Source organism: Lepus europaeus, chromosome 16, assembly GCF_033115175.1.
Source record: "Lepus europaeus isolate LE1 chromosome 16, mLepTim1.pri, whole genome shotgun sequence".
In the NCBI taxonomy this organism is placed as follows: domain Eukaryota; kingdom Metazoa; phylum Chordata; class Mammalia; order Lagomorpha; family Leporidae; genus Lepus; species Lepus europaeus.
This window is the reverse complement of record NC_084842.1, coordinates 47,367,353-47,394,713: the sequence shown is the minus strand read 5'-3', so window position 1 is coordinate 47,394,713 and position 27,361 is coordinate 47,367,353. Positions and strand designations below refer to the sequence as shown.

At 41.1% G+C, this 27,361-nt stretch overlaps 1 protein-coding gene across 12 annotated transcripts in view; it reads right to left on the bottom strand.

Annotated features, from left to right (window-relative positions):
- Positions 1-80: 80 nt before the first annotated feature.
- The window catches only part of HMBOX1 (homeobox containing 1), a 204,032-nt gene continuing 176,751 nt past the window's right edge, over positions 81-27,361 (bottom strand). For 6 of the 12 annotated variants that reach the window (XM_062213591.1, XM_062213593.1, XM_062213590.1 and 3 more), the window contains 4 exons: positions 18,578-18,660; positions 16,896-16,991; positions 15,744-15,838; positions 81-13,806 (listed from right to left, as the gene is read on the bottom strand). In XM_062213591.1, coding sequence (XP_062069575.1) covers positions 13,669-13,806; positions 15,744-15,838; positions 16,896-16,991; positions 18,578-18,660 — 412 coding nt within the window. In that variant the 3' untranslated portion in view covers positions 81-13,668. Of the gene's footprint in view, positions 13,807-14,566; positions 15,504-15,743; positions 15,839-16,895; positions 16,992-18,577; positions 18,661-27,361 lie in introns of all 12 variants that reach the window. The other 6 variants (XM_062213598.1, XR_009868227.1, XR_009868228.1 and 3 more) reach the window with 6 other exon arrangements.

Sequence of the window (27,361 nt, the reverse complement as noted above, 5' to 3'; positions counted from 1 at the left end):
TTCCTTTGTCAGTGGTTAGGCACTTCCAAGTGACTGTTCTGATCCAAAGAAATCCCAGTCAGCCTTTGTTCAGTTATACATTTTATTCTCTAATAGGTACAATACTAAAATAAACACAAATTAAAAAAAAGTTTTATTAAAACAAAACTGTACAAAAAAGCAGTATACTACATTTTTAATTACAGAACAGTCTACTGTCCAAAAGGCACTAATCCAGAATAGGAGATACAATGATACAGGACTCATTTGAACTATTTTAATCAATACAATAGAGCACTTGTTTCTTTGACCACTTACATCTAGAAACAAGAGCTTTTTGCTACAGTCATTACACATTGTTATAAATATGAGTCCTACAGGTGAAGGTGCAGTATCCCTCTCCCTAGAAAAGGTTCACATCAAGAGGGACCATTAGTGGGGCTGAGAGGTGGATGGGCAGCACTGGGGCAAGGCTGTTGGCCACTGGGCACCTGGAGCTCGTCTTTCAGCCTGGCCTCTGATGGTTGGTTTCAGCCATTACTGGCAGCCATTTTAACCCCCTCATGTGTTTTAGCACCAGCAAAATGGGTTCTGAGATGCTCCAGGTATCTGGGGCTGGAGGTCTGGGTGAGGAAGCATCAGCAGCTCAGCAGAGGGGAGGCATTTTGGTAACCTGATCTGGGGGAAAAAAAAAAAAAAAGGCAGCAACTACTCTCAAGAGGGAGCCAGAACCTAGGACAGCCAATCAACTGGAGCCTACAGCCAGGGAGATCCACTTGCTGCTTTCTGGGTAGACTTTGGACCTAGAAATATGAGGGTCCTATTCCCAAGTTCAGAGACACCTTTCCTGTATTCCCTCTGGACCCAGTGGAGAGTCTGCAATTGAGGGATCTGATAATCTTTTGTTTTTGAAGGTGATTTCTGGAAGTGAGAAGAGTCAGAATGCAACAAGTGGCCCGGAGTAGGTAATTTGCTGTCTCTGGTCCCAGCTCGGAACTGTGAGCAGCTCCCGGTTCAGCCATGTGGCCTGGCGAGAGCGGAGCTCTGCTCACGTACCCCTGCTGGGTGGACAAGTTAGCCCTCTAGACCCCGGATTTCATTCTTTAATGGCCTCTGGACCTAAGGAAGAGAGATACTGCAGCTTTCCAAACAGTGTCAAACACATGTAAGACGAAGACAGGCATCTGATGTTAACAAAAATAAGTAACAAAGAAATAGGATTAAACCAAATCTCTTCTCACAGCATCCTATACTACATCCTCCTTCTGCTTAGCAGAAAATTGTACGTACACAAAAATACAAATACACAATTTTGTAGAACAGTCTGATTTTAATATATTTATATATATTTATATTTATACGAGTGGCAGGTTAGTTCATTATATAGAGCTTTTTGCACTTTTGGCTCATATGCAACAAGGCTTATAAATTCAGCTTTAGCTTTCATTCAGGTTTTTATAGCTTTTGAACAATTGTTTTCACATTTAAAGCAGCATCCAATTTGCACTAGGAGTTTGTGGTGATTACAGGAAAGATGGGGTCAGGAGGTTATTGGGGGTGGGGCAGAGGAAGATCTACATTCCAGTGTGTGTGGCAATGTAAGAAGGATTCCATGTGGACAGAGTTCACCATGATGACCCCTTGAGGTAGACTGAACACCTTACAGCAGACTCAGACACAGGTGTGACTCACCCTCAGGGACACATGGTGCACAAGATGGGGACAGACCAGAGGAGACGCCAAAGGAAAAGACAAAGACTGAGACACACAATGGCCAAGACAGGGAGGGGGGTTCTGCCCCACTCCTGCTCCCCCCAATCTGGCAGGGATCCCGCACAGCCCATCTTAGCTACTCGACTATTTGGTGGATGCTAAATACTTCTAGGCAATCCCCAGGCATCTGGTCCATGTATCTGATCAAATTACGCCTGTTAAACATGCTTCGTAACTTGCTGTGCCAGCTTGTTCCCACCCCTATAATGGACAGTAAAACAAAGCTGCACATTGTTTGGAAGTGGAAATCACTCCCCAGCACTCTGCTTTTGCTAGAGTGTTCAAGTCCAGCTAAGTGAAAAGAAGCTGGGATTCTCCTGCTGCCTCTAATTGCATTTCACTGCTGTCCTCCCCGGCTCGTTGCACTCTCACTTACATTCACCGTTCTCAGTTACAGCCAGGGTAACTGACGAGCACTCGGTAGAACCTGTGAAAAACAGCATCTGGAGGACTGAGTGACAGCACACCGCCAGAGCCCAGTTTGGTTTATCTGCTCCAGAAAAGCCTTATTTTCATTCTTGCCACAGCAATATTTTCCCATTCGATCACCTTCATCAACCACCTTCTCTTCTCTATCCCAGTCAGAATTCCACTAGCAAATGTGCCTACACATGTCCAGCGTGAATGCCCAGTGCTTGGCTTATTACATTGTCTGAACAAAAACGCTAGATTATTAGTGAAAATAAAGTGCCTGGGCATGGATTGTTCCATTTTACAAAACCTTTTAATGTACTGGCAAATCTGAATGCTATTTGGTGATGAGATCTGAACAGAGTGCAGTTTCAAAATAAACCTGTTATACACCCACCACACAGGAAAGGCCCCATATTTAGGTCAGACTTAAATTACTTTTAAAAAGAAGCAAACAATCTCACACTCATCTTCAAAGAAGCATGTTTGTTCTTGCTCTCCCAATGGCAGCCTTTCCAAGTCATTGTGAGTGGACACCCTGATCCCTCTAACCTAGGAAGAGGACACGAGGCAGCCAGAGTCCAGTGACTCATCATAAATGAGTCAGCAGGTTTATCAACTATGATTATTTGACACTTTGCCTTTTGCCTGTTACAGACACAGAATTCTACTGAGCTCTTGTTCTCCTGTCATCTTCACTCAGACTGAGACTTTGCTAAGCAGACTCCTTCAATTCCCTATGAACCCAGACTATGACCATACCAACAGAAACACCCCTAGAAACACAAGAAACAGTGACAAAGCCAGCCTTATGTGGCCATGAAGAGATCTCTCCCACTTGCTTGCCCTTGAAGTTGTTCTGCCTGCAGAACGCCAGGGACACTGGAGAGGGGCAGCCACCCTGTGCTCATCCCCAGTGCCAAGTGCAGGGTGGGGAAGGACAGGGGACAGGGCACAGGCCGATCTCTGGTGGATTCCAGAGGTCTTAACTTGCTTAGGCACTTAAACATAAATAAGAATTTATCCTGGAAAGGTACTGCATACCCAACATGACCATGGTGTGGAAGGGTGAGCCCAAGGGGAAATCAAGAGAAGGCTGTGGGCTCTTCCAGGGGAGGCAACTACAATGCTCTTGGCATCTTCTGGCAGGGAGGGCAGCCTACTTCGCAGCCAGGGTACGTGTGAAGCCAGTGCTGTATGTGATAAATCAGGGTGCAGGGACCCTGGCTCAGCTAAGCCTCTCCACGTCCATGCTGAAGCCATGGAAGAGATGGCCTGGGCCAGTGAAGGTTGGGGAAGCCGCTCGGGCTGCTCTGGGTGCCTGCCACAGGGCCTGGGAAGGCTCAGGCCACACTGAATTGCTCTCTAGGATCAATGTCAAGAAACCAGTAGGAAGAAAGGCCCTTCTGAGGGTGGGGGTCTGGCAAAACCAAAGGACATGAGGACAAGGCCTGCCAGAGCTTCCCATGCTTGGAAAGAAAAAGCATTACCACCCCATCCTGAAGGACTCTGGTTTTGGTTTTGCGGTGCCAATTTTCAGAGAAACAATTAAGGAATTCAGGGATTCTAATGTAGTGAAATGTGGTTTCAAGGCAAAGAACAGTAATGCTTCTCGAAAGCAGTGCGCACAGGAGCTCTCGCTCACCTTCATTCAGCCCGCGCTACTGATGTGTGCACTTGCTCCTGCCCCCCGGAATCCGGCATAAACACAAAAGAGTTCAATGTAACAGCACCAGAGTGGCTGCTGTTTACATGAATACAGCACTAATATTTTGTTTTCCAGTTTAATAGCTTCAGTGAATGATGAAGTGAAAAATGATCCTTCACAAGTTTATGCTAGGTTCTTAGTTCCAGTAAAGCGCAAAAAAAAAAAAAAAAAAAAAAAATTTCCATGCTTATAGGAAGCCACAAAACAAGACTGAAATTTAGACTTGACTCCAAAGTGATGGGATGTTGAAAATGTACTGAAGGAAGTAACAAACCATGAAACACTAGTTCTGAGACTGTCTCTGCCACAATACCAGTGTGTGACATTCTTCCTTCCTAAGGAGGAATCAGACAGTATCCACGTTCCACATTTCGGTGGTACTCCAATCGCCACCAGAGATGCAAAATATGGACTATTACCAAAGTGGAAGGCACACATACATTTTCTCCTTCAAATAGGTGGTTCTTTTATGGGAGGGGGTTAGATAATAAAAACTCTGTTAGCCAGCAAATATACAATGTGTTGTTATGGGGACCATCAACCCAAACAGTCAACCTGACACTCAACCACTCTACAGCTGTAATCTGTTCTGAGGTGTTTTTCATCCTCTTGGGCTTCAAGGATGCCTATGACATGACAGCAGATCAGGAGAGACAGACAATGATGGACCTGACTTCTAGAGACCTATTTTTGAGGGAAAGAGCTAGAAAGTGGGGAAGGGGAGAAACACAGAACTTTAGTTAGCTAGCTGAGTCCTCAGGGCCACTTGTAGCTGGTGTCCCTTGTTCAGCATCCCCAAGCAACCATCACTGAGCCTCCACATGAACCATGGCAGGACAGGAAACAGGTCTGTATCCCAAGAGAGCTCGCCCCTTTGCTGGATTCTTGGCCTGAGCTCTAACCTGGACTTGTCTCCATGCAACTGCTACTTGCCAGTTAAAGCTCACGGGGAGCTAGGGAGTGCCTGAGGCAGTGCAGACGCTAGGACGATATGAAGAAACGGTGATTTCTACAATGCCTGTGCCCTCTGAATGTGGCTGTGGTAGAGGGAAGGGCAGGATGCATGGGCTGGCTGAGCACACCTCTAAACACAGCAGGATGCCTAGTAGTAACAGGCTCTAAGGAAGTGCTACAAGAGCCAGAGGGAAGATGGCAAGTGTGAGCGATGTTCAGATTCTGTCTTCACTAACTACCCACAAATCCCAGCTCCCTGTGGCACTCAGAGATAAGACAGCCACATATATTTTTTCCACTTCCCAACACAGCTACAGAGACTGTTTCTGTCACCATTGCTGACCATGAAAGAAGACCTAAGGGCAGTGCTATGGAAGAAGTCCAGGTTGTGGTGTCTAGGTCCTCATCATAGTTTGTCCAGTTTCAGTGGGAATTCAGGTCACTGAGATGACGGCAACGCGACAGTGTATCTGTGGGGTTATCCAGTGCCATCCCTTGAGAAAATAAAACCGGTTACTAGTCGGTGACTTTGGCCTCGTGTGGCCTGTGCTCGGATTAACATCCTCGTAAGATGAAAGCAGCCGCCAGTGTGCTGCAGCTGAAGTGGCGCTGTTCAGGGGAGGGCTCGTGCACGGTGCCCAGCGGGGTACAAGCTTCATAAATGTCACCTGCGACCTTAGGCTCGGAGAGCTCCAGAGGGCTGTGTGTGTGTGTCTCTTGCAGCACGACTGAACGCTGGTATCTTTGCTTCAGATTCTTTCAGGAGTGATTGACTGCTGCTGTTTTCTTCCGAAAGTATTTCTTAAGTACTACCTATAACTTCACTACTTTTGGTAAGTAGGTTTTCGGTTTTGTTTTTTAGTTAGGTTAGGGATTTTTGAAATCAAAGTGGTCTCTGTAAACATTCAGAGAAGAAATGCCTGTCCAGCTTCACTTTGTCAGTAGCCTGGCCCCTACGACAGCAAAGCCACTACTGTGATCCCTGCGCTAGCAGATTATGTTAGAAGGCTTTAACTACAGTGCTAGTTCTGTTTTCTTTTAATGTGGGCAGATAATCAGAATCTTCTGTTGGCTATTTAATGCATGTCTCACAAATCACAGAATTAGACTCATGTACTCAGTTCTCTGAAATTCTAATCTTAACCATCTTCCTTAGAATTTGTCTTATCTTTCAGCAGCTGAGAAAATAAGAGGAGTGCTTTACTATTCAGGTCATAAATTCAGGGTCATTGCAGTTGTTATAAAGACTGATAGGATCCCAAAGGAAGCAGTTTCAGTGGCGGTAGGAGTACAAGGAGTGGGTGAACATGAGGTTGATTTTAGTTCTTACAGGAGGCAAAGCACCCAGTACAAACCTCTTATAGGATTTTTTTTTTTTCCTGAACGAGCCAAACCACTACCATACATTTCAATGTAGGCATTGTGGAAGGAACACAAATAAAACAAAGAATCCTAAGGCAGTAGAACCTTATGGTAAATTCTGTGTGTATCTGGGGTAAGGGGAGAAGACAATTGTAAACAAGCAGCCAACCTCAGTGTTCTCAGGAGACTGAACTGTACCGAGGACTTCATCTAGGTTAGGAGTACTTCTGATATGTGGGGATTTCTTTAAGAGGAAGCAGCAAAATACAAAGAAGAAAAACAGACCTGTATTATCTTTAGTGGCTACTAACCAATCCTGAAGTATCCTGGCCTGAGGAGGGGGTGGGGGAAGTGCTCAAGGATGTAGGCATACTGGGCATAGCCATGAGGCTCATGGGCATGGCACAGCTGTGAAAGGCCGCTTGGCAGCTGTGTTGGGTGCTAATATTCTTGCAGAGTCACTCCTGACCACAAAGCTAAATTAAAACTCTACTAGTGATGGGGTGAAAACAGATAACCAAACAGTCATATCCAGAAGGAGGCTAGTGATTCAGCAGCTCTTATGCAATATGATAAGGATAAGAAGATACGCTGGATGAGAGGGGTCAGAAACCATGTGGAGTCTCAAAGCCACATGACAGCCAATGGCACAGGGTCACAGAAGTGAAGGGGGGAAATAGGGAAGGGAGAGAACAACTTAGGAGGTTCTGACACAGCAGAACATGGCAAAATCAGGGCTAGGAAAAGAAGATAGCTGATGTGAAGAGGTTGGTAATTGCTCTGTAAGAGTGATGTGAGAAAAGTTAAGGCAGACTCATATGTGTGTCCTATTGCTCCAGTAACTTTAGAACAGTGCAGAATAGAGTTTTCCATTCATGTCACAGAGGTATTGAGAGCCTGTGTGCTCCTGTCACATTGTCTGCTCTGGATCTTACAGTTTAATGAGGAACACCCTATTCAACTCTTAGTAAACTGCTGCTTGGTCAATAATTTCTGATGATGATGGCAATGGACATATCAAGTAACCCAGTAAAAATATGGAAACTCAAGGGAGCTCAGTAAGCAGCAAATGTCTGCGAGTTGGGCCAACCACACACCCTCACTGACTGGCAAGTCAGATGGAGTGATCTGGAAGTCTTGTCAGAGGTTGACTCTGGAATTCTGAATTGGTTCCTGCCAAAGGTGGAGCAGGCTGAAATTAAGGTTTCCAAAAATTTAGAAGTCAGATGGGAAGCAATAATCTAAGGCTTCCATTTTGAAGCTGAAATAACTCTAAATCCTTTTCTTGCACTCAGGGAAGAACATGAATACCATGTCATTATTTTAGTTTACTGAGTTGCTGTTCCAAATGTTCTTGGGAGCATTAGTGCTAAAAGGGAACAGGGGACGGGAGTGCTGCTATTTTCAATCACATAAAGGACAGAAATCCTTTTAATTATGACCATGCCAATCCACATCCTGCTAAAACAGCTAATTACATGTCAGGAGGACACTCAGTCATTCAGAACAATTGCCATTATATTTTTATATATTCATTCTATGCCACCCCCCTCAATTACCATGGTTACAATTTGAAAAGATTCAGCCAAACCTTCATTTGATCACAGCACACCAATGTGAATTTGAGAGTTAATTATGGCTGTATTGAGCCACTCTTATTTAAAAGAGATAGAATATGAAAATGGAGTCAAGAGAGCTGGCATTCCAAGATTGGAGTGTGTGCTGAGCTGAGTGCTACCCACACACTGGCTATACAGAGGTGCTCAGGCACCAACTGGAGGGCAGCTAAATAAGTTCAGATACTGCTGTCCAGACTGGAGCAAACCAACCTGAAAACTTGTCATGTAAAAATGGTATCAGGAGAGTGGCCACATTCCCTTAAAGATGTGTGTTAAGAGAGTGGCTAGTGAGATGAGGGATGTGGCACGTGCATGGTAAACCATCTAATGGTATAAAAGCACTTAGCAGATTTCACTTGAATGGAATAAATTAGAATTTGGTCTGCCCAAAATATCGTACTAAGAATGATGAAAAAGAGGTTCAGGGATACCCACATTTGTAATCCAAGGCATCTACTATGTCAAAGAAGATAAACAGGGCGTAGCCCAATTTTCTCACATTATCTTCTCTGCTGTATCTTTTTCTCCCAATTACAAAAAGAACGCATTGTTACAAGAACCTGGATTTCTTAGATCCTTAGATTCCTTTTTGCTATTTCTCATTGCTATCAAGTGGGAGAAATGAAACTAACATGGAAACTTCCCAACTTACAAACTACCAATGTTTGTACATAGATACAAACAAAATTGCAGTTCAGAGATATGTGAGCTAACCATCAGCCCTGAAAGATGTCAAGAACAGTAGCTTATCACTGTCAACTTACAAGTAAAGAGAATATGAATAGCCTTTCAAAACCTAACCTGTTTATGAGAGAAGAGTTTCTGTGATATAAAACTGACTTGTTGGTTTCATGTATCTAAAAAGACTCTCTTACCTCTTTAGCATGTCAGTTCTCTTGAGAGTGATTAGGAATCTTTTTTTCTTTCATAGTCATCATTGAAACCAAGAGTGTGTAATAACAAAGGAAACCACATTACAAAAAAAAAAGGGGGGGGAGTGCCTCTGCTTTGACAGCATGCTACCATGAAATCCTCAGAGATAACCAGGCCATTCTTAGTTGCCTCCCTGGGAGAGTCTTCCACCCTCATTAGGGTGCAATACCTTTACACTGGATAACTAGATAACTCAGGAATTCCTAGGTACTGTTAGACAACATGGAAATGAAGAAACAGTAGGAGGGTTTTCAGGGCATGCAGCTCTGTTTGCCAAATTCAATATGGCTGACAACTGATCCCCAAATCCTGAGTAAACATCTTTGCTATTTAAAGAGCACATAAAACAAGGAATGCTTTATATGTATAATTCCCACCCCTGCCCCAGTGCATCCTCCCACCCCTTTCCCTCAAAAGATACCACCAGTGGGAGCTGGTCAACATGCCCAACTTTCACTTGGGAAATCTTGACAAGTAAATCTGGCTCAGTAAAGCTATTAATGAATTTGGCTGGTCTCAATGCAGCCCCAATGAATACAGTAGTTAAACATTACCAATAATCATAAAAACAAAAACATGACAAAATATCACCACTCGTAAGATTTAAATCACAAAGATTAACACAGAAACCAGCATACAATGTAGAAGGTCAGTACTAATCAACATAGACTGAGCACAAGCTCGTCAATGATAAGAAAAATTATTGCCTAAGAATCTTTTGAGACTCCTGGGGAAAAATACTGTGGTTGTTCTCCATACAATGAAAGATAAAAGCAATCGTAGAAGGCAGAGCCGTGAATGGGAAGACTGCTTCTTAAGACCAGAGAGAGTAAGGACTTGCAGTTCACATTTTTAGGATGGGGTGGGAGATCATTTGTGGAAAGCTGATTTTTTTCCTACTGCTTTGGGCAGACATAATGTAAGTGATCAGTGGAATATGAAGCTGGTCAACACAGGATGGATTGTGTTCAGAGATGGGACTATACCACCTGCTTTGCCTGCTGTCAGAAGATAAAAAATCACAGCAAACAAATTAACTCTAGATCGGAACTTAGTGGTGGATCAGAGAGGAAAGTGGAAGAGGGATTGTTCATAGATAGAAAGGATGTGACTAGAGATTTCTGATTAAATAAGAGTCCATGTTTGCTGCAATTTTGTTTGATGATTGTATGCAAGAGGGAAATTTCTAACATCAGTATCTCCTAAAGACATAGGCTAAATACGAAAAACTATCAGTGATCTCTTCATGAGTTATCATTTGAGGTAAAAATATATCTGGATATCTGGTTGTAACATAAGTGGTGTTGAATCATAACTATCAGGAGCTAGAGTACCTGGATAGGCATACTTCAGTACTAATGCGCTGCTTCCTCACTCATGGCATTTTAGGGGGTCACCACTATTAAGCTGGGGTATAAAGTGCCTTAAAGGGAGCTCTATGCCTTCCTATTTCTGTGAAGATACACTTAAAAGACGAGACGGTGAAGACAATTCCTTATGTGGTACTCTAATATTATAAGGTTTGATGAAATTACAATGTCTGTTTGGTACTGAATGGTACTAGAATGTCTCAGAGTGTATTGTGTGCCATCCCCTGGCTTTCATCTGATGTGAAAGTTATCAACAGGTAGGCAGAAATCTCATTAAGATGATCCATTTTAAAAGATCCCTATGTAAGGTATTTTAAGAAGGGTGGGAGGGGTACCCGTCTAACCACAGTAATTCTGTTAAAGTGTCTTTTAAAAAATAACAAATTACAGGAATACTTGTTGGCAAGGTTGCCCCCACCCTATATTTTTCCGTCTTTAAGCCCTTAAAGGAGTCCTCTGGGGCCTGAAAAAGCATATGAGGTGAGAGAAGAGGGACAGAGCAACCAAACAGCACAGAGCACATTTTTTTTTTTTTAAAAGCTGCCTATTCTCCTCCCCAGGAATAGACCAGCTTAGAGTATCTGTTGTCAATACCACCTCTAAAACCTGAAACAGTCTGAGAGATTTGCCGTCCAAAGATATTAGAAGTCAATCAGTGGCAGCTCTATATGCCCTTATGACAGCAAAGAAAGTCTGGACAAGATAGTAGCATTGAACCTGGTGAAAAACAGGAAACTGATGGTAGATTTATATCTTGATCCCAAGGAAGTAAATTCTCTTCCTTGATGAAAAAGTCAAGTTCTTTGTAAGGCAGTGGGGCCTTAAGAGCAGGCCAGCCATTTTCTCCAATTACAAGGAGAATTATGGGTGAAAAGATTCTGTCCTCCTATTTCTACTGAACTCAATATGATGCTATTCTTCATGATTGTAGCAGTATCCTTTCAGGTTTATTTCATTGCCAGGGAGGGCCTGGTACTGCCCCCAAGGATGCCAACTCCCCTTCATTCTCTGAAGCCTATTTTGTTCTGTAAAGGTCTTAAAACAACAAAACCTTTTAGCTTTTCTGTGGCAATCATTATATTTCTTTAGAAACTGCAGCTGTCTCAACAGTTTGAGTCTGTTCCTTTAAAAAAACCAGCAAGAACAAATGATACTAGCAATCCCATCATAAAGAAGCTATCAATTATAATAATCTCTTTACAATAAATCATGGATGTGGCTTGTCACAGAGTATATTTTTTTCTCTCCTTTTTTTCTTCCTGATTCAACTGAGAATAAGCAGACAAAATTCCACCAAAATGGAGAGATCAGTATGTTAAACTTCTTAGCAAAATAAAAGGAAACAACACAATTTTGTAAGTGAAGTAAAAAGTCAAATGAAACAAGAAATGATATGAATGGGGGTGGGAGAGAATCATTCCTGAGATTAACAAATGCTACTCATGAATTTGTTGGTTCAAGCAATACAGTAAAGTAAGAGAAGACTGCCCCATTTTACTTCAAATCTTGGAAGCTACAGAAAGTACATTTCTACTCCCTGTGCCCCCCACCCCCATCCCTGACGTCTGTGGGCAAAAGCAGGACAGGCAGTGGCAATGGCTCTGTAAAGTCCCAGACACAGACAAGTGCTCCTATGCCCTCCCAAAGGTTCTTCCTCACACTTACATAAGCAGGACTTACACCTTAGATGATCCTAGTCATTGTGTGCCTTAAGTGGGATAAGACCAGCTAAAAACTGGAGGGTATTCAGTATTTCCTGAATGAGGGGGAAAATGCAGAAGATGTCATTAAGTCTCTTTCGCTCAATAGTTTTAGGCTGAATACATTTGGTGAGGGAGAAGGGGTGAAGAGGTAAGGAAATAGCATCTTCCTTTTATCTTAGAAATTCTTGTCGGGTAATGGACAAAAAGACAGAAGCCCTGCCCTATGTTCCACTTTAAGCAAGGCTTCATTATACATATAAAGGAGAGATGGAATGAGGCAGAAAATATACAGATGCACCCAATGCTGCTACATTGAAGGCTGTTTCCCCTTACCCACAGTGACAGGGTGTCATTTAATCAGGATGCCAAGAGATCATTTTCATACAAGGCCAGCAGATGTAATTTTCTTTGATGCATGAATAGTTCATCATTTTGCTACTAGATGACAAGGTGATCACAGGGTGACTTTATAACGCAAGTTCACTGTTTGGTATTTTTGAGTTCTCAAAATGAAAAAAAGATTTATCAAATATAAATATCTTTAAAAAGTAACAAAAGTGCTACATATGTGATCAAGGAAAAAAATTCCATTACTTACTGCCGCTTAAAGTAGATTAAACTTTACAAATATTACCACATCCATTATCAATATGGCTTCCAATTATTAAATAAATTGCCTGTAGCAATATAGCTTTTCACATCTCTACAAGGACAGAGTAAAAGAGAACACCAAAGCAGTCACATTCCCCTAGTATCTCGCACCCCCTACTTTTCTTCTGCTCCTATATAGCCAAATGTTTACATCTGTGATAGTATAATTCCACTACAAAGCCCTCTATCAACCTCTTAGATTAAGGGAGCTTCAGTTAATGGATACAAAAACCATGTTCTTTTACTGTTTTGACCTTCGCTCCATGCTTGAAAGACTTTTTTGGTGGCAGGGAAAGGGGACACTGACAGGAGGCCAAGCAAGGTCCATGATAACCTCCAGCACTTTTCCAGGCAGGCACTGATAACTGTGCTGCGGAATGTACAGTGGTTCTGAGAACTGGGCATATATTAAAACATTCAGCTCGGATGTTTTCCCAATGTTCTCAAGCTGAGTTTTTCCTTTAAATGACTTTGTTTTTTGTCTTTTGTTTTTAATCATGGTCCCTAAAGGCAGAAGGCAGTATTTTATCTACTAAGTCACACAGCTTGTGAGAGGAAAGGATGTCTGTGTCAGGCATGTTAACATCAACCAGAATCTGAGACTGATTTTTTTCGTTGACATTCTTAGCACAGCACCCAAAGTATAATCTAGCCACGGTGTGACTATAATGAGGCACGGCTTATCGCAGCTGGAAATCAATGATTCTCGTGCTGAGGTGGAGATTCTAGTGTTCTTTTTACTCTGTGGATACTCCCGAAAGGTGTCTGTCAATCCTGTGCCACTACCTCAGCTTACATCCTATCAGTCTTGGGGAAGGAAAAGGTGGTATGGGAATAGTGTTACATGAATCTAAAGGTACCCAAGATTTTACACACAGCCTAATAGTTGAGAACTGAGGGCTATCTAAATACCTGGAAGCACTTTTTTGGAATGCTAAGACGGAGCAGCAAGATTTTCTAGCCTTGGGGGCAGGGAGAGGGAAGTTTGGTTGGTTGGTAGTTATTATTTATTGGGATTTAATACTGAGAGAGTATATGCAAAGGCTGAGGGCACCATGCCATCTTCACAGAACAAGACCCTAACGGCTACCTGACATACAAGAAACTGCAAGTTATACTGTAAGAACACATGTTAAGGACCGAGGAAAGTCTGCTAAGGTGCTACGTCTAAACTAAGTTTACTTGGCGTGTTTAACCTTCCCTGATCAGTCATCATCCAGGGCCTCTGTCTTGATTTCGTTGGCTCCTTGTCGGGCCAATGCCAAGATAGTGTGGTTGACTGCTGCCATTTCCACAGCTAATGAGATGGGGTCTTGGTGGTCACTATGGCTCGTGCTGTCATCCTGGATGTGCAGAAATAAGAAATGACTGTTATTACTAGATTGGTAAAATACTTCAGCTCACAGAAAGGCATGCTGGGACAAAGGGGAGCAGAACATTCATGGGAGGAAATGGTGAGGGAGGGTCTCATGATAGGCAGAGGTGAACTGTATTTAAGTAGACACTGAATGGATATAGGTCCAGAGACTCCTAGTTGACATTTTTATGATTCAAGAAATAAAAAGCACTAAAAATGTTTTTTTTTTCTAAGAATCTTATTTATTCCATCAGAAAGATTGCTTGTGATAATGATCAAACCTGGAGTGACTGAAAAAAAAAAATAACACGAATGTTTGGATCTTTCTGTTTGCAACAAATATAGCACTAATCATTGAAGACCATTCTAGTGAGTCATTAAATTTCAGATTGCTACTCTAACAAAACAGATTATTAGAATTTATAGTATCTCTAATGAACTGAGGAAACTAGACAAAAACAAAAACTATAGGCATCAACATCTTGCAGATAAAAACGCAATTTTGTAAAGGGGAAAAAAAAATTCTCAGTTTCAACAAGTGTCATTGCCAGAAATGGCTATGAGAGAAAGGTGAGGAGCTCTCCTTCTGTGTAAGGGGGTTGGCAGGTGCCTTACTTAGAGGGAGTGTGAAGTTCTCCTCCCTTGAAAGGATGTGTTAAAACAATAAAGCTGTGAAGGAAACTTGCATTGCAGGATGTATGTCAGGCACTGAAGACAGTGTTACAAATAAGGGGTACATTTCTCACCTGTCACATCTTCAGGGGAACTCTGTATCAAAGAGCTTTGGAAAGGGTAAGTCCCTTGGGGAAAAAAGCATGGGATGTGCTGCCCTCAGGGCATCTGTAAAAAAAGATGGAAATGTTCCATCTATATTGGTAGACTGAAAAATAACAGGAATGTTTCCAACTAGAAAGACTTACAGAACATTCTCTTGAGTAAAAGGTGGGGCTATGGTATAGTTTGGAGTCTTGGAAAGTGTGGGTGTTATTTCATTCCAGTTTTCACGGAAGAATCTTTACAGTTTTAAAGGGCTCGGTTTCATATCACACACACTCTCGGAGTGGCTGTACCCAGCCAGCAGACAGGCTGTAAAGCTGTTAGGAGGCAGATACACACGGTGGACTACGGGGATGAACTACTGGGGGACAAGGAAAACTTGTAGGGAAGAGCAGACGTTTTTTGTTGGGACCATACATTCTTTGGATATTAAAAATGGAAAGGAAATGAAATCCTATAAAAATTTTAAGGAACTCTTAAATGGCAGGGGGAGGCTCCCACAGTCTGTCTTACTGAATTATTCCATGCAGTGGCTACAATTAAATACATTTTTCCCCAAGCAATGCAGAATAAATCAGGGCTAGGTGAGAAGACATGCAGGTATTATACTTATGAGAGGATGCATGTGTCAATGTGCCAGAGAGACTCTGGAAGAACCACTCCTGTGGGTGAGAGCTCCCCACTGCAGTGAGGCCTTCCATGGTGCCCTGCATCGGTCCATGTTTAGGCATGGGTCACAGCTGCCCAGTTGCCCCTAGTATTTCTCAAACACTGAGTGTGTGTGGTGATGGTGCAACTTGCTTGTTTGGATCAGATCCTCCTCTCTTCTTCTACCTTCTCTGCTTCTCTGCCTCCCTCTGAACTTCTTCCCTCCTCCTCCTCCCCATTGCGTACTTGCCAAGTATCCTGTTGTATGACAATAAATCCATGTGGGTGAGTAACGATTTCTCACAAATTCAACAGGACAACTGAATCTTACCACATTCCTTTCAAATTACATGAAAAACTAACTAGACACATGAGCAGAGTGGAGGGACACCCACCTCCCCTCCCCCACCCCGTATAACCACACCCAAGGAACTGAGTTGTCACACTATCCCACTGCTCAGCAACCAAGTCCCTCTGTCCAGCTGCTTGGCTGCTTACCTGTTCAGAGTAGTCATTCCCATCAACATCATCACTGTTGGAATGGCCTCCTGGACTCTGTACATCGATCCCATGACTCTCCAGGATTGCTGCTTCTTCGAAAAAAGCAAATAGATCCCTAAATTATCTGTTACTTCATCCTAATGACTGAAACACGGAATGAACTTCTGTGTTGGGAAACTCGAATATAATTCAACAAGAACATATTTCTTCTAGATTTTGTTTCCTTTCAACTGCAGATGGATAAAATTCAATTGCATGTATGTAAGGGAGGGTCCCATTTGCCATTCTGGAGTCCCTACTGCTATGCCTAGATAAGTTTGAGAGCTGTTAAATACTTCATAGAAGTTGCTAATTAAATAGCTCTCCTGTTTCAGGCTTCTGTGAAGTGTTTGAGAATTAAAATGAAGAACAAGAAGTATCTTTTCAACAAAATGCAATTTTAGAAGTTCAAAACCAGTGTTTCTCTAAAATCAGTACAAATCCCATAAATTCTTTTTTTGGGGGGCAGTTTTAAATTAGGAAGCAGAATCCTTTATTCCTTTTTTAGTTGTATTCACAGTTCTCTTTATGGCAGTTTTGGCATTTTCTTTCCTCACTCCAGCATTTACAAGGTATAACTGACAAATATAAATATTTATAGTATACAATGTGATGTTTTGATCCATGCATACATCCTAGAATGATGAAATCAAGAATTCTAATTAACTGGGTGCTGTTTATCTCTGCCTTTGGCTGTTCCTTGTCTATTAAACCTCTTTCATTCAAATTCTATTAATAAGGTATTTCCTAAGTTACAGCCACATAACAAAGCAACTTGGGTATCAGATTTCCTTTCTCAAGACAAAGTATCCTTAATATGTACTACAGGAGTAATCAAATGCTGGGGGAGGGGAATGTCAAACTGCACATTCTAGAATATTGAGAACAGTGAGTTTAACAGATTACAATGTCATTACAACAAAAATAACAAACAGTACTAACTTTGTGTTATTAAAAATACAATGAAGAAAAACAGAAGGGCAACTTTTTTGTTAGTGTTAAAAGTTAGGATCATTTGGATCCTGTAGTTTTTAAACTGAAGTCACTCTTGAAATAAACATGATGTTCATAAGTGCTTGAAAGGAGAAAGCAGCCCCTCTAATACATTACCGATATTGGCTCTCCTCTTGATTTCCTTCCGCCTGTTAGCAAACCAATTATATACTTTCAGGGAGGTAACTCTTTCCAGATCTGACAGCTTTTTGCCTGTGAATGCATACAATAAAATTCAGATAATCTCCATCTGGGATACAAGAATGAACTAGTTTTAAGGATTACTAGTTTTCTTTTTTAAAAGTTGCTTTTGCTTGCCTTTATTGTCAAAGTAACAGATGCAGAGTGAATTTTTTCAGCATTACTTAGTATTATGTCTATTACTAAATGAACACATAAATATACAACTAGCAACTAATAACACAATATTCTTCAATTCATAAAGCTACATACAGTATTCAAGAATTTGACAAAGTCAGTCTACCAGATGGAAGTTCACATGATATTACCTGGAAGCTTCTCTTAATTAGCATCATTCTAGAGAAATAAGTTATTAACAAGTTTCCATAAAGTGGACATATATTAATAGGTTTCCTGCTATCTTAAGACAGAGGGTATTATACATATTTTCTTGAAGACTAAAGGTCACTATGTCCATCCATTATTTGAACTATGCTGGAATACACATCACCATCCAGGTTGCATTTGTGATTTACTATCTTATTTATGCTGTCAAATGTGATTTCTTACAGATAGCTCCAAGCTTGCCAATAAGAATCTACCTGTACCATTCCCTTCTCTCTCCCATCCTTTTCTGTTTTTCAGTTTTCAATCCACAGTGGATGGAGAAACCAGAAAACAGGCTGGTTAGGGCCTTGATGGAGGGCGAAGTGTCTTCCAGGGAGAGTTCAAGTTCCTGCACACTTTTGGCTTGTTGAAACAGGATATAGCTGGCTCTCACTTATGTGTTGTTGGAGCTGAGTTTTCAGGGTTGAGATTGCTAGGAGTCTGATTTCTAGGTATTGGAGAATAAATTACTGTTTGTTATAGAACACTGATACTTCTGTATAAGCTGATCAAAACATCTGACCAAATATGTCAACTGGATCATCTTAACTGAGAATGGTTTCTGGTAAAAGATGAAAAATGTGGAATAGTATTCTAGGATGGGTAAGAAAATACCTATTATTTTGCAATTTATATATTCATACTAAGTTTTTGGAAAAATAATACATTAAAAACCAATAATTCTGGGGCCGGCGCTGTGGCGTAGCCATATGGGTACTGGTTGGAGTCCTGGATGCTCCACTTTCAATCGAGCTCTCTGCTATGGCCTGGGAAAGCAGTAGAAGATGGCCCAAGTCCTTGGGCCTCTGTACCCACGTGGGAGACCTGGAAGAAGTTCCTGGCTTAGATCGGCGCAGCTCTGGCCATTGCAGCTAATTGGGGAGTGAACCAGCAGATGGAAGACCTTTCTCTTTCTCTTTCTCTGCCTCTCCTTCTCTCTTTCTGTAACTCTTTCAAATAAATAAATTTAAAAAAATAAATAATAATCCTAAGGTCTCATCTCTTATGCAGGGTCACTCCCCTGAAAGTCTCCAATGGGAGCCTTTGATTTTGAAAAACTGAACAACATCCTTCGGAAGTACTGTGTGGGCAGGAGAGGGCGGTGACCTCCAGAAGAATGGCACGGACTGAGCTGACAGCACCACGTTGGGATGAGCATGAAATTTAGTGTCCTAGATGCTGGTCTGTGACTAAGGACTGTATCACGTGTCACAGAGCAGAGCTGTACTTACCTGGCTTCTGTATAACTGCATTGCAAGCATTTGCAATTTCTTCTCTCTTTGCTTCATCTGGGTATTGATTCTCATTGAAGTAACTGCAGAGGCAACCAATAGAAACACAAGGTTTTCACTTTTAAAGTGCCCTCATTAAAACCCTAACTCATTGAAAATATGTTACTTAAGACCTAACATCCACATGTACACTCCAAGCTGTCCAAGAGAAAATTCCATGAGGACAGAAAGGGTCTCTTCTCGTGTTGTCCAATATGGTAGCCACTACTCACATGGCTACTGAACCCTTAAAATGAGGCTGGTGTAAGGAATGTAAATTATATTTAATTTAAATAGCCACATGTGACTAGTGCCTGTTGTATGGGACATACTGTTACACATTGCTGTGCTTCATTAAAAGATGCTATTAACATAAAAGTTATTTTTGATATATTTGATGAAAGTCACACTTACTGACATAACAATAGAGCTTTTCTGTTTTTAGTCATATTGTTTGTAGCAACAAAAATTGGAAATTACCCAACTGTTCACCAACAGGAGAATGGCAGAACAAATTTTGGGACATCAGTATTTATACACAGCTATTTAAAAACAACTAAAGAATAAAAGTTTTGTCCATTGACCTGGAGGGATGTTTATGACATGTTTCTAAAGAAGAATCTGAAGAATAATTGGCACACAAAATTATCATTTATAAAATTTAAAAATTCCTGTCTATGTGTACCTAAGTTTGCATGGAAAAAAGTACACATCAGGCTGTAAATACTGATTACTCATTGCAGGGGAAAGGGCTTAGTGGCAAGAGACAAACAATTTATCTTTGTTATTTTTCATATGTTAAAAAGTTACTTTTTTTTTTTTTTTTTTGGACAGGCAGAGTGGACAGTGAGAGAGAGAGAGACAGAGAGAAAGGTCTTCCTTTGCCGTTGGTTCACCCTCTAATGGCCGCCGCGGTAGCGCGCTGCGGCCGGCGCACCGCGCTGTTCTGATGGCAGGAGCCAGGTGCTTCTCCTGGTCTCCGATGGGGTGCAGAGCCCAAACACTTGGGCCATCCTCCACTGCACTCCCTGGCCACAGCAGAGAGCTGGCCTGGAAGAGGGGCAACTGGGACAGGATCGGTGCCCCGACCGGGACTAGAACCCGGTGTGCCGGCGCCGCAAGGCGGAGGATTAGCCTGTTGAGCCATGGCGCCGGCCCACATATTCTTTTTATATAACAGTACTTTAAAAGAAAATCAGGTTTACTAAGCTTATCCTTAGAATTATCAGACCTGTGAGACTGTATTTAGGAACAGAATGCTTAATACTGTTACTTCTTCTGTCATCTATGAGTTTAATAAAAATATAATTTTCATGCTTTGAACCTACAAACTTAAGATACAGAAATGATCTCTCATCAAATTCTTGTACCTGTCATTTCTTCAGGGGTTTCTCTTCCCTGTAATCCAGTTCTCTTCCCTATAATGCAATTCCTTCACCACTCCTATCTGCAATTGTGGAAATGCTAACACATACTAGAGGTTCCTGCCCCTTCCCAAGAACCTCCTGAAATTGTCATCATCCCTTCTCTTGTCACAATCTCTTCCATGAAGGGCACACCTTTTCTGCAGTCTCAACAGGAGCTACCCCCACCTACCCACTTTTCTAAAACATGAGTCCCATAAGTGAATCTTTCCAGTCTTGTCAACACTCACCCTCCACTATCCTGCTTTAATTCATGATTTAAGCAACTCTTCCTATATGATTTTCTGTTATAATTTATGGAGCTAAAGTATTTACACTGAAGATTTTTCCATGTCACTATCCACATAAATTTCTTTTTTTAATGAGATACACAAAGAGTACATGGAAAAGATCTTCCATCTGAGGATTCACATCCAAAATGCCCTATACTAGGACTGGACTGGGCTGAAGCCTAGAACTCAATTCAGTTCTCCCATGTGGTGGTAGGAACCCAATTATTTGAGCCATCATTACTGTCTGCCATGGTATCTCTTGGCTAAAAGGTAGAGTCAGGAGCTAGAGACACTCTGAAGTGGGTATCTTTGTCAGGCTAAATGCCCACTCCACTTGCACATTTCTAATGGTCTTTGTCTTTGCTCCACTTCTGCTATTTTCTTGGGCAAAGATACTGTGGATTAGCTCCATGAACTAGCAGGATGGGTATTAAAAAGGCAGAATCTTAAACCCATCTCAGAATCCAATCAGAATCCAAATTTTAATTGTCAGGTGACCTGAACGCATAGCGACATCTGTGATGTACTAGATTAGTACATCAAAACAACAGTGATAAGTGGTTATTAAGTATGTAAAATGTGCTTGGCACTATAAATAAAGAATTAGCTTTTGACTTCAAGGAGTTCAAAATCTACTGGAGACAGGTATCAATAAATATAATCGTGGTAAAATGTTACAGGATGTACAGACAGTACTGTGAGAGGACAGATGAAGGTTTGCTCAGTGTTGTGGGCAGGAGCCTGGTAAGACACTGTAGACGAGTACCTGTCAAGTGAGTTAGGGATGGGCAGGAGGCTGCAAAGCTGAAGAGAAGAAAAAGCATTTCATTCAAGAGAACAGCATGTACAAAGGCAAAACGGTAGATAAAAGTCAGAATTCTGGGCATGCAGAAAAGTTCATTGTGGTTAGAATGTGAGATTCCTAAAAACAATAGAAATTAGCCTGAAGAGAGAGGATGGGGTCAGCTTATGATGTGGTTTGTCAGTTTTATAAGACGTGAGGACTTTATGTCCTGAAATAAATGTAGGGCCTGAGGTTTAAGCCATGAAGAGATATACACCCATATGTTTGTCAGAAAGACAACACATCTTCATGACTCCATCTTCAGAATTCTACCTTCATGATCTTAATTCTCAAGTCCCTTAGTCTCTGAAATTTTCCCGCCCCCACCAACTAAATGTTTACATCTAATTCCTCATCTGGCCTCACCTGTCACTTCTTAGCCTGAACTCCTGGGTAAGCCAAATCAACAATATCCCTTAAGAAAAAAAAAAAAAAAAGACTACTGAGCTTTCAATGATTAACACAACTCTGTAAACCATGTTTGGAAAGTGTATTTGGATCACCTGAGAAACATAAGGATTGTAACTATGTTCTAGTGATCAAGAGAATAAAGCCACACTACTTTTGGGAGACATTAGAATTTGCAATTATTGATGGTATGTGAGCTTTTCACACTGAGTTAAAAGTTTTAGAATTTGGAGCCAGTGTTGTGGTATAGTGGGTAAAGCTGCTACCTGAGATGCCAGCATCCCATATGGGTAATGGTTCCTGTCCCAGCTGCTCCACTTCCAATCCAGCTCTCTGCTAATGTGCCTTAGAAAGCAGAAGATGGCCCAAGTGCTTGGGCCCCTGCCAGACATGGGAGACCCAGAAGATCTCGGCTTCTTAGTTTGGACCCACCTAGCTCCAGTTGTTGTGATCATTTCAGGAGTGAACCAGTAGATGGAAGGCCTCTGTCTCTCCCTCCCTCTATATAAATTCTGCCTAAAAATAAGTAAATTTTTAAAAAAAGTTTTAAAATTCATCTTTAATCTGTATTGTTAGGATCTCACAATATAAAATAAAGACTATGAGGGTGAAATGAAAAAATCAGCAGCTTTTTCCAAATCAAAGGCTCAAGGAAATAAGAGTTCATTCCTTCCGTAGTTTCAAATTTTTAAGCTTGGCAACTAATTAATCCTTTCTTCTCTGTAAAAGACGTATTTTTATAATGAAGAACATTAATTTTCATTAAAATATGCTACTAAAGCTGGAGGTGTGTACAAAGGACTGTTAGTTCTACCTTTTTCTATGTCTGAAATAATTCAACATTTAAAAACAATTCAAGATACATAGTATAAAAACTGATAAACATATATAAGATAGCTTATGTTAAATATTTAAGTTCAAAGCTCTTAAAACCTTTCTTTGTGGGGACACACAACACTGATATAAGTGGAAGAGTTTTTAGGAAAGATATTAAGTAGATCAGGAAATACAATAGTCAGCACATATATATTACCTAACTATGACTAAGGCACTGTATTTGATGAGTATGTTTAGGTTCAGATCAGGAGTCCTGATTTTAAGAATCTATGATTCAGTTTAGGAGAAAGATTATGAAAACATCAATAAAAGGAGTTAAAACAACAGTCAACATAATGTAACTGTGATAAGCCAAAATGCAGATAGCTGCTAAGTAAGTATATCAACATGTTAAATTCAGAATAGAGATTAACTCTACAGACTGGACAGATCTGAGAATGCTCACTCAACTGGCCATCTGAGGGATGCACAGGCTCTGCAAGGGGCAATGTGAACAGTAAGGATAAACTACAAATGCATAAAAATGTAACATGTATTTGGAAAATGGAAGGCAACCAGTGATCTGTGATCTGATTAGACTTTAAGGGTTATACAGAGGGTTCCCACACATCCTGGTTTGCCTGGGATAGTATTGTTGGATTATTAATACTTGCCCCTACCCCTACTCCTACCCCAATCCCTCTCCCAAAGTATCCCATTTGGAATATTGATTTATCTGAATTTAATGTCAGTTAAAATCTCCTCTTTTTCATGTCTGCTCTACAAAAAAGGATGTAATTGCTCAGAAAAAAAGAAAGCATAAGGAGAACAAAGGCATGGGCCCCTGACACTCATGTGGAAGACCTGGATGAAGTTCAAGGCTCCTGATTTCAGCCTTGCCCAGCCCCAGCCGTTGTGGCCATTTGGGGAATGATCAGTGTATAGAAGATTTCTTTCTCTTCCTCCCTCCCTCTCTCTCTTGCTTTTGCTCTAGCTGTCTCTCCCTCCTCTCTCACTTGGGGAATGAATCTATTTCAGGAAGATTTCTTTCTCTCTTTCCCTTCCTCCCTCCTTCTATGTTAGTCTTTCAAATAAGTAATCTTTTTTTTAAACAATAGGAAGATAACTACATTTTCTATCTAACTACTTACAAAGGAACTATCAGAGTTCAAGGAATTTGGTTGGAATATAATAAACAATAAATATCTGCATATTCAGTGGTTTTAGCCCAAGAAATAGTTGAAAACAATTACATTAGTATAGTGTTTACTTTTGAACTATTTATAATGAAAATGGACTATCAATCTGGGAAACAGGTCTAGCAACTTTGCTTGTGTATTTTCTTTTTTTTTAAGATTTATTTGAGGCCCAGTGCTGTAGCACAGCATATGGGTGCCTTTTCAAGTCCTGGCTGCTCCACTTCCAATCTAGCGCCCTGCTAATGTGCCTGAGAAGGCAGTAGTAGAAGGTGGCCCAAGTGCTTGGACCCCTGCACGCAGGTAAGAAACCAGGAAGAAGCTCCTGGCTCCTGGCTCCAGAACTGCCGAGCTCTGGCCATTTTGGATGTTTGGGGAGTAAACCTGCAGATGGATGATCTCTCTCTTCTCTCTCTGTAACTCTGCATTTCAAATAAATAAATAAATCTATGAAAGCCAGAGTTATCGAGAGACAGAGGCAGACAGAGAGATCTCCCACGCACTGGTTCAACTCCCCATATGGCTGCAACGGCCGGAACTGGGCCAATCCAAGCCAGGAGCTAGGAGCTCCATCTGGGTCTCCCTTGAGGGTACATGGGCCCAACGACTTGGACCACATTGCACTGCTTTCCCAGGCACACTAGCAAGGAGCTGGATCAGAAGTGGAGTTGCTGGGACTTGAACTGGCATCCATATGGGATGCTGGCATTTGCAGGCAGTGGTTTTACCCACTATGCCACAGCGCAGTCCCCAATAAAGTCTAAAAAAAAAAAAATCTGACAGAGCAATAGAGAAGGAGAGAGAGGCTGAGAAGGAAAGAAAGAGATCTTCTATCCCCTGGTTCACTCCCACAATAGGTCTAACAGTTGGGGGCTGAACCAGGCTAAAGTCAGGATCAAGGAATTCCACCCTGCTCTCCCACAGGAGTGGCAGGGGCCCAAGCACCTGGACCATCTTCTGCTACCTTCCCAGGCAGGAAGCAGGAAGCAGAATTGGTGGTGGAGTAGCTAGGATCTGATATGGTAAGCTAGAGCCCTGGAGTTGTAAGCGGGAGCTTAAACCCACTGTGCCACAATGCCAGCCATAACTTTAATTTTGAACAAAAGTAATCATTCATTGAATCAGCTAAAAATGTTGGGTCCTATCTTGTATTAGGCAAATGGCTAAATGGTGGCAAAGAAGAACCAGACAAAACTTCCCAGTATGGTCACCAGGAGATACAAGTCTGCAAAGAAATACAGTATAAAAAGAACTATATCAGTTATATGAATACTGTATTATGGTAGCAAAGAGAGGTCAGTATTTGTGCAGGATCCTAAAGAAAGAGCAAGGGTGTTCATAGCAGGGAGGATGGATACAGTGAAATCATATGAGGCAGAGGGAACAAGTACACAGGAAAGGAGTCATGAAAGAGCTCAGAGTGCTCTGAGAACATGGTAAGAAGTGCAGTGTGGCTAGAATATAGGGTTTCTAAACTCATGCAAATTATTTTGCTGCTTTTCATCTCAATTCTTTGCCATTAATGTCTCGTGATAATCTGGTTTCTCTATATGAAGATATTCATTGATAACTCAGCTGGGTAGTTGGGGATTAAACTAGAGAAAATGGCTGGGTCTAGGTTTTAAAGGAGATAGAGTTAACTGGTAACTGAGAGCCAGGTTTAAAGCAGGAATATTCCATGATCAAATTTCTTTTTCCAGGGTAGTATCTCTGGTGATACTAGCGGTAGAAACTAGTTAGGAAGCTGTGGCAGTAGCTTGGAAGGCTTGAGATGGGTTGAGGCAAGGAGATAGAGAAAGTAAGATTCAAAGGATAGTTTGGAAAAGTAATTAAAAGCATTCAAGACAACCCTAAGGACTATATACACTGTTATCATTTATCTTCCAATATTTTAACCTCTAGGTTATTATGAAGTAGATATTTCTACTATTGCTAGGTGTACAAATTATAGGAGAACTTAGCTAAAAAGAACTTGTTTCTGAAGCTCTGCAGCTCAAAACATACTTCTGTTCCACACAAAAATGTTGATAGCCCTAGATAGTTTTCTAAGATGAAAATGGAAAGAAAGGTAAACAGAAATATAAAGGTAGCAATAAAAAAGTGATAAAATAAATCCTAAAGGCACTACAGTTTTATAGACAAAGGACAATGTCAGCTGAATGATCAGTGAATATCTTCACAGACAGAAGCCAAATGATCACTTTGCCAGAAAATGACAGCAAAGAATTAAAATGAAAAGTGGCAAAATAATTTACATGAGATGAGAAACCATAAGCTAGTAACAAATGGAAATGTCCTTGAAGTACTTTCATTTCAATAACATACAAGTTTATATAAATTGCAACCAGAGAATTTCTCCTTTTGTATCTTGGGAGCATATAGAAATGATAGAGACTAACTCTATGCAAGGGATACTGCCCCCTAAATGAACATTTTCCTTTGTGTCTTTATGCAAACTAGCTCTGCTGAGTTATTTAACCTCACTGTTTTAGTTATTCCACATAAGATTTTCGGATTGGCAGATATCTCTGATTACCTCCATACAATTTAGTGTGTAGTTCTTCATCATCTAGTAAAATTACCAGAAAAAAAGAAAGAGGGTAACATTAAACTAACATACGCTAGAACCTATTTTCCCATTTGAGAACATCTATGTGCTAAGTAATCTTCAGTAGGAAAACAATTTTTTTTTTTTTGCCTTGGATTGTAAGGCACATCTTACTTCACATGTGAGTGAGGGAGAAAAAATATGAAGTTAATTTTTAGACACTACCAATTATAAAATGTACCCTGATTTCAGATATCTCAATAATGGAGAAATATGTGTCATGAAGTCATTGAAATAGGATCATTGCATGGATACAGGGAAAATGGGATGAGATCAAAGATAAAAGTGGAGGTTTACTTTGAAGAGGAGAGTGTTCTGTCAGGACACAAGCAAATGAGTAATGGCTTAGAGAAGTTTGCAAGTTGAGAAGCTAAAAAGTAAGCAAGCTCATATGAAATAAACTCCGCCTTGGGAAAAGAAAAGGCAATGTCTTTGCAATGTGTGGCAGTGGTGGCTTTGAGTATTTGAGACTTCAGAGTGAAAAGGTTCCTGCCACTCATGTGGGAGATCCAGATGGAGTTCCTGGCTCCTATTGTATTAGGAGGGAATCAGTGCATGGAAAATATCAGTGGATGGAAGATACTGATATCTAAACATCTATACCTATATCTATCTATCTTTGTCTCTGACACCGCACCCTCCTCCTCTCTTCGTCTCTCCCTAGCTTTTATACTGCCTTTTGGATCAATCAATCAATCAATCTTAAAAAGAGATGAACACACAAACAGATGTATCTGTTAAGCCAAAGAACACTAAAGATTGCTAGCAATTGTCAGAAGCTGGAGGACAGACATGGGAGGTTTTCTCCCTAAGAGTCTCCAGAAGGAAATGTCCTACTGACACTTCAATTTCAGATTTCTGGCCAAAATAAACTTCTGTTGTTTTGCCTTATTGAATTTGTCCTAGGAAACTAATTTTCTGGGTAACGGCAGCTAGTACAAAAAGAATAGGGAGGACTTAAGAGACAATGCAATAAAACCATCATAGCTTGATGGATTTTATTTCACCACAGAAATACACCTGGCAAGTAGACTGGAATAGCAGATATTTCTGTGCGTAAGTATTCTTTCAGCTAAATAAGGCAAGCTGTTCCCTAGAAAGTCTGCTTAAATTCTGAGAAGTTCTAACTTCATGCTTTCTATTTCTGTAATCCAAGTTGAACTGCTACACTTCTTTT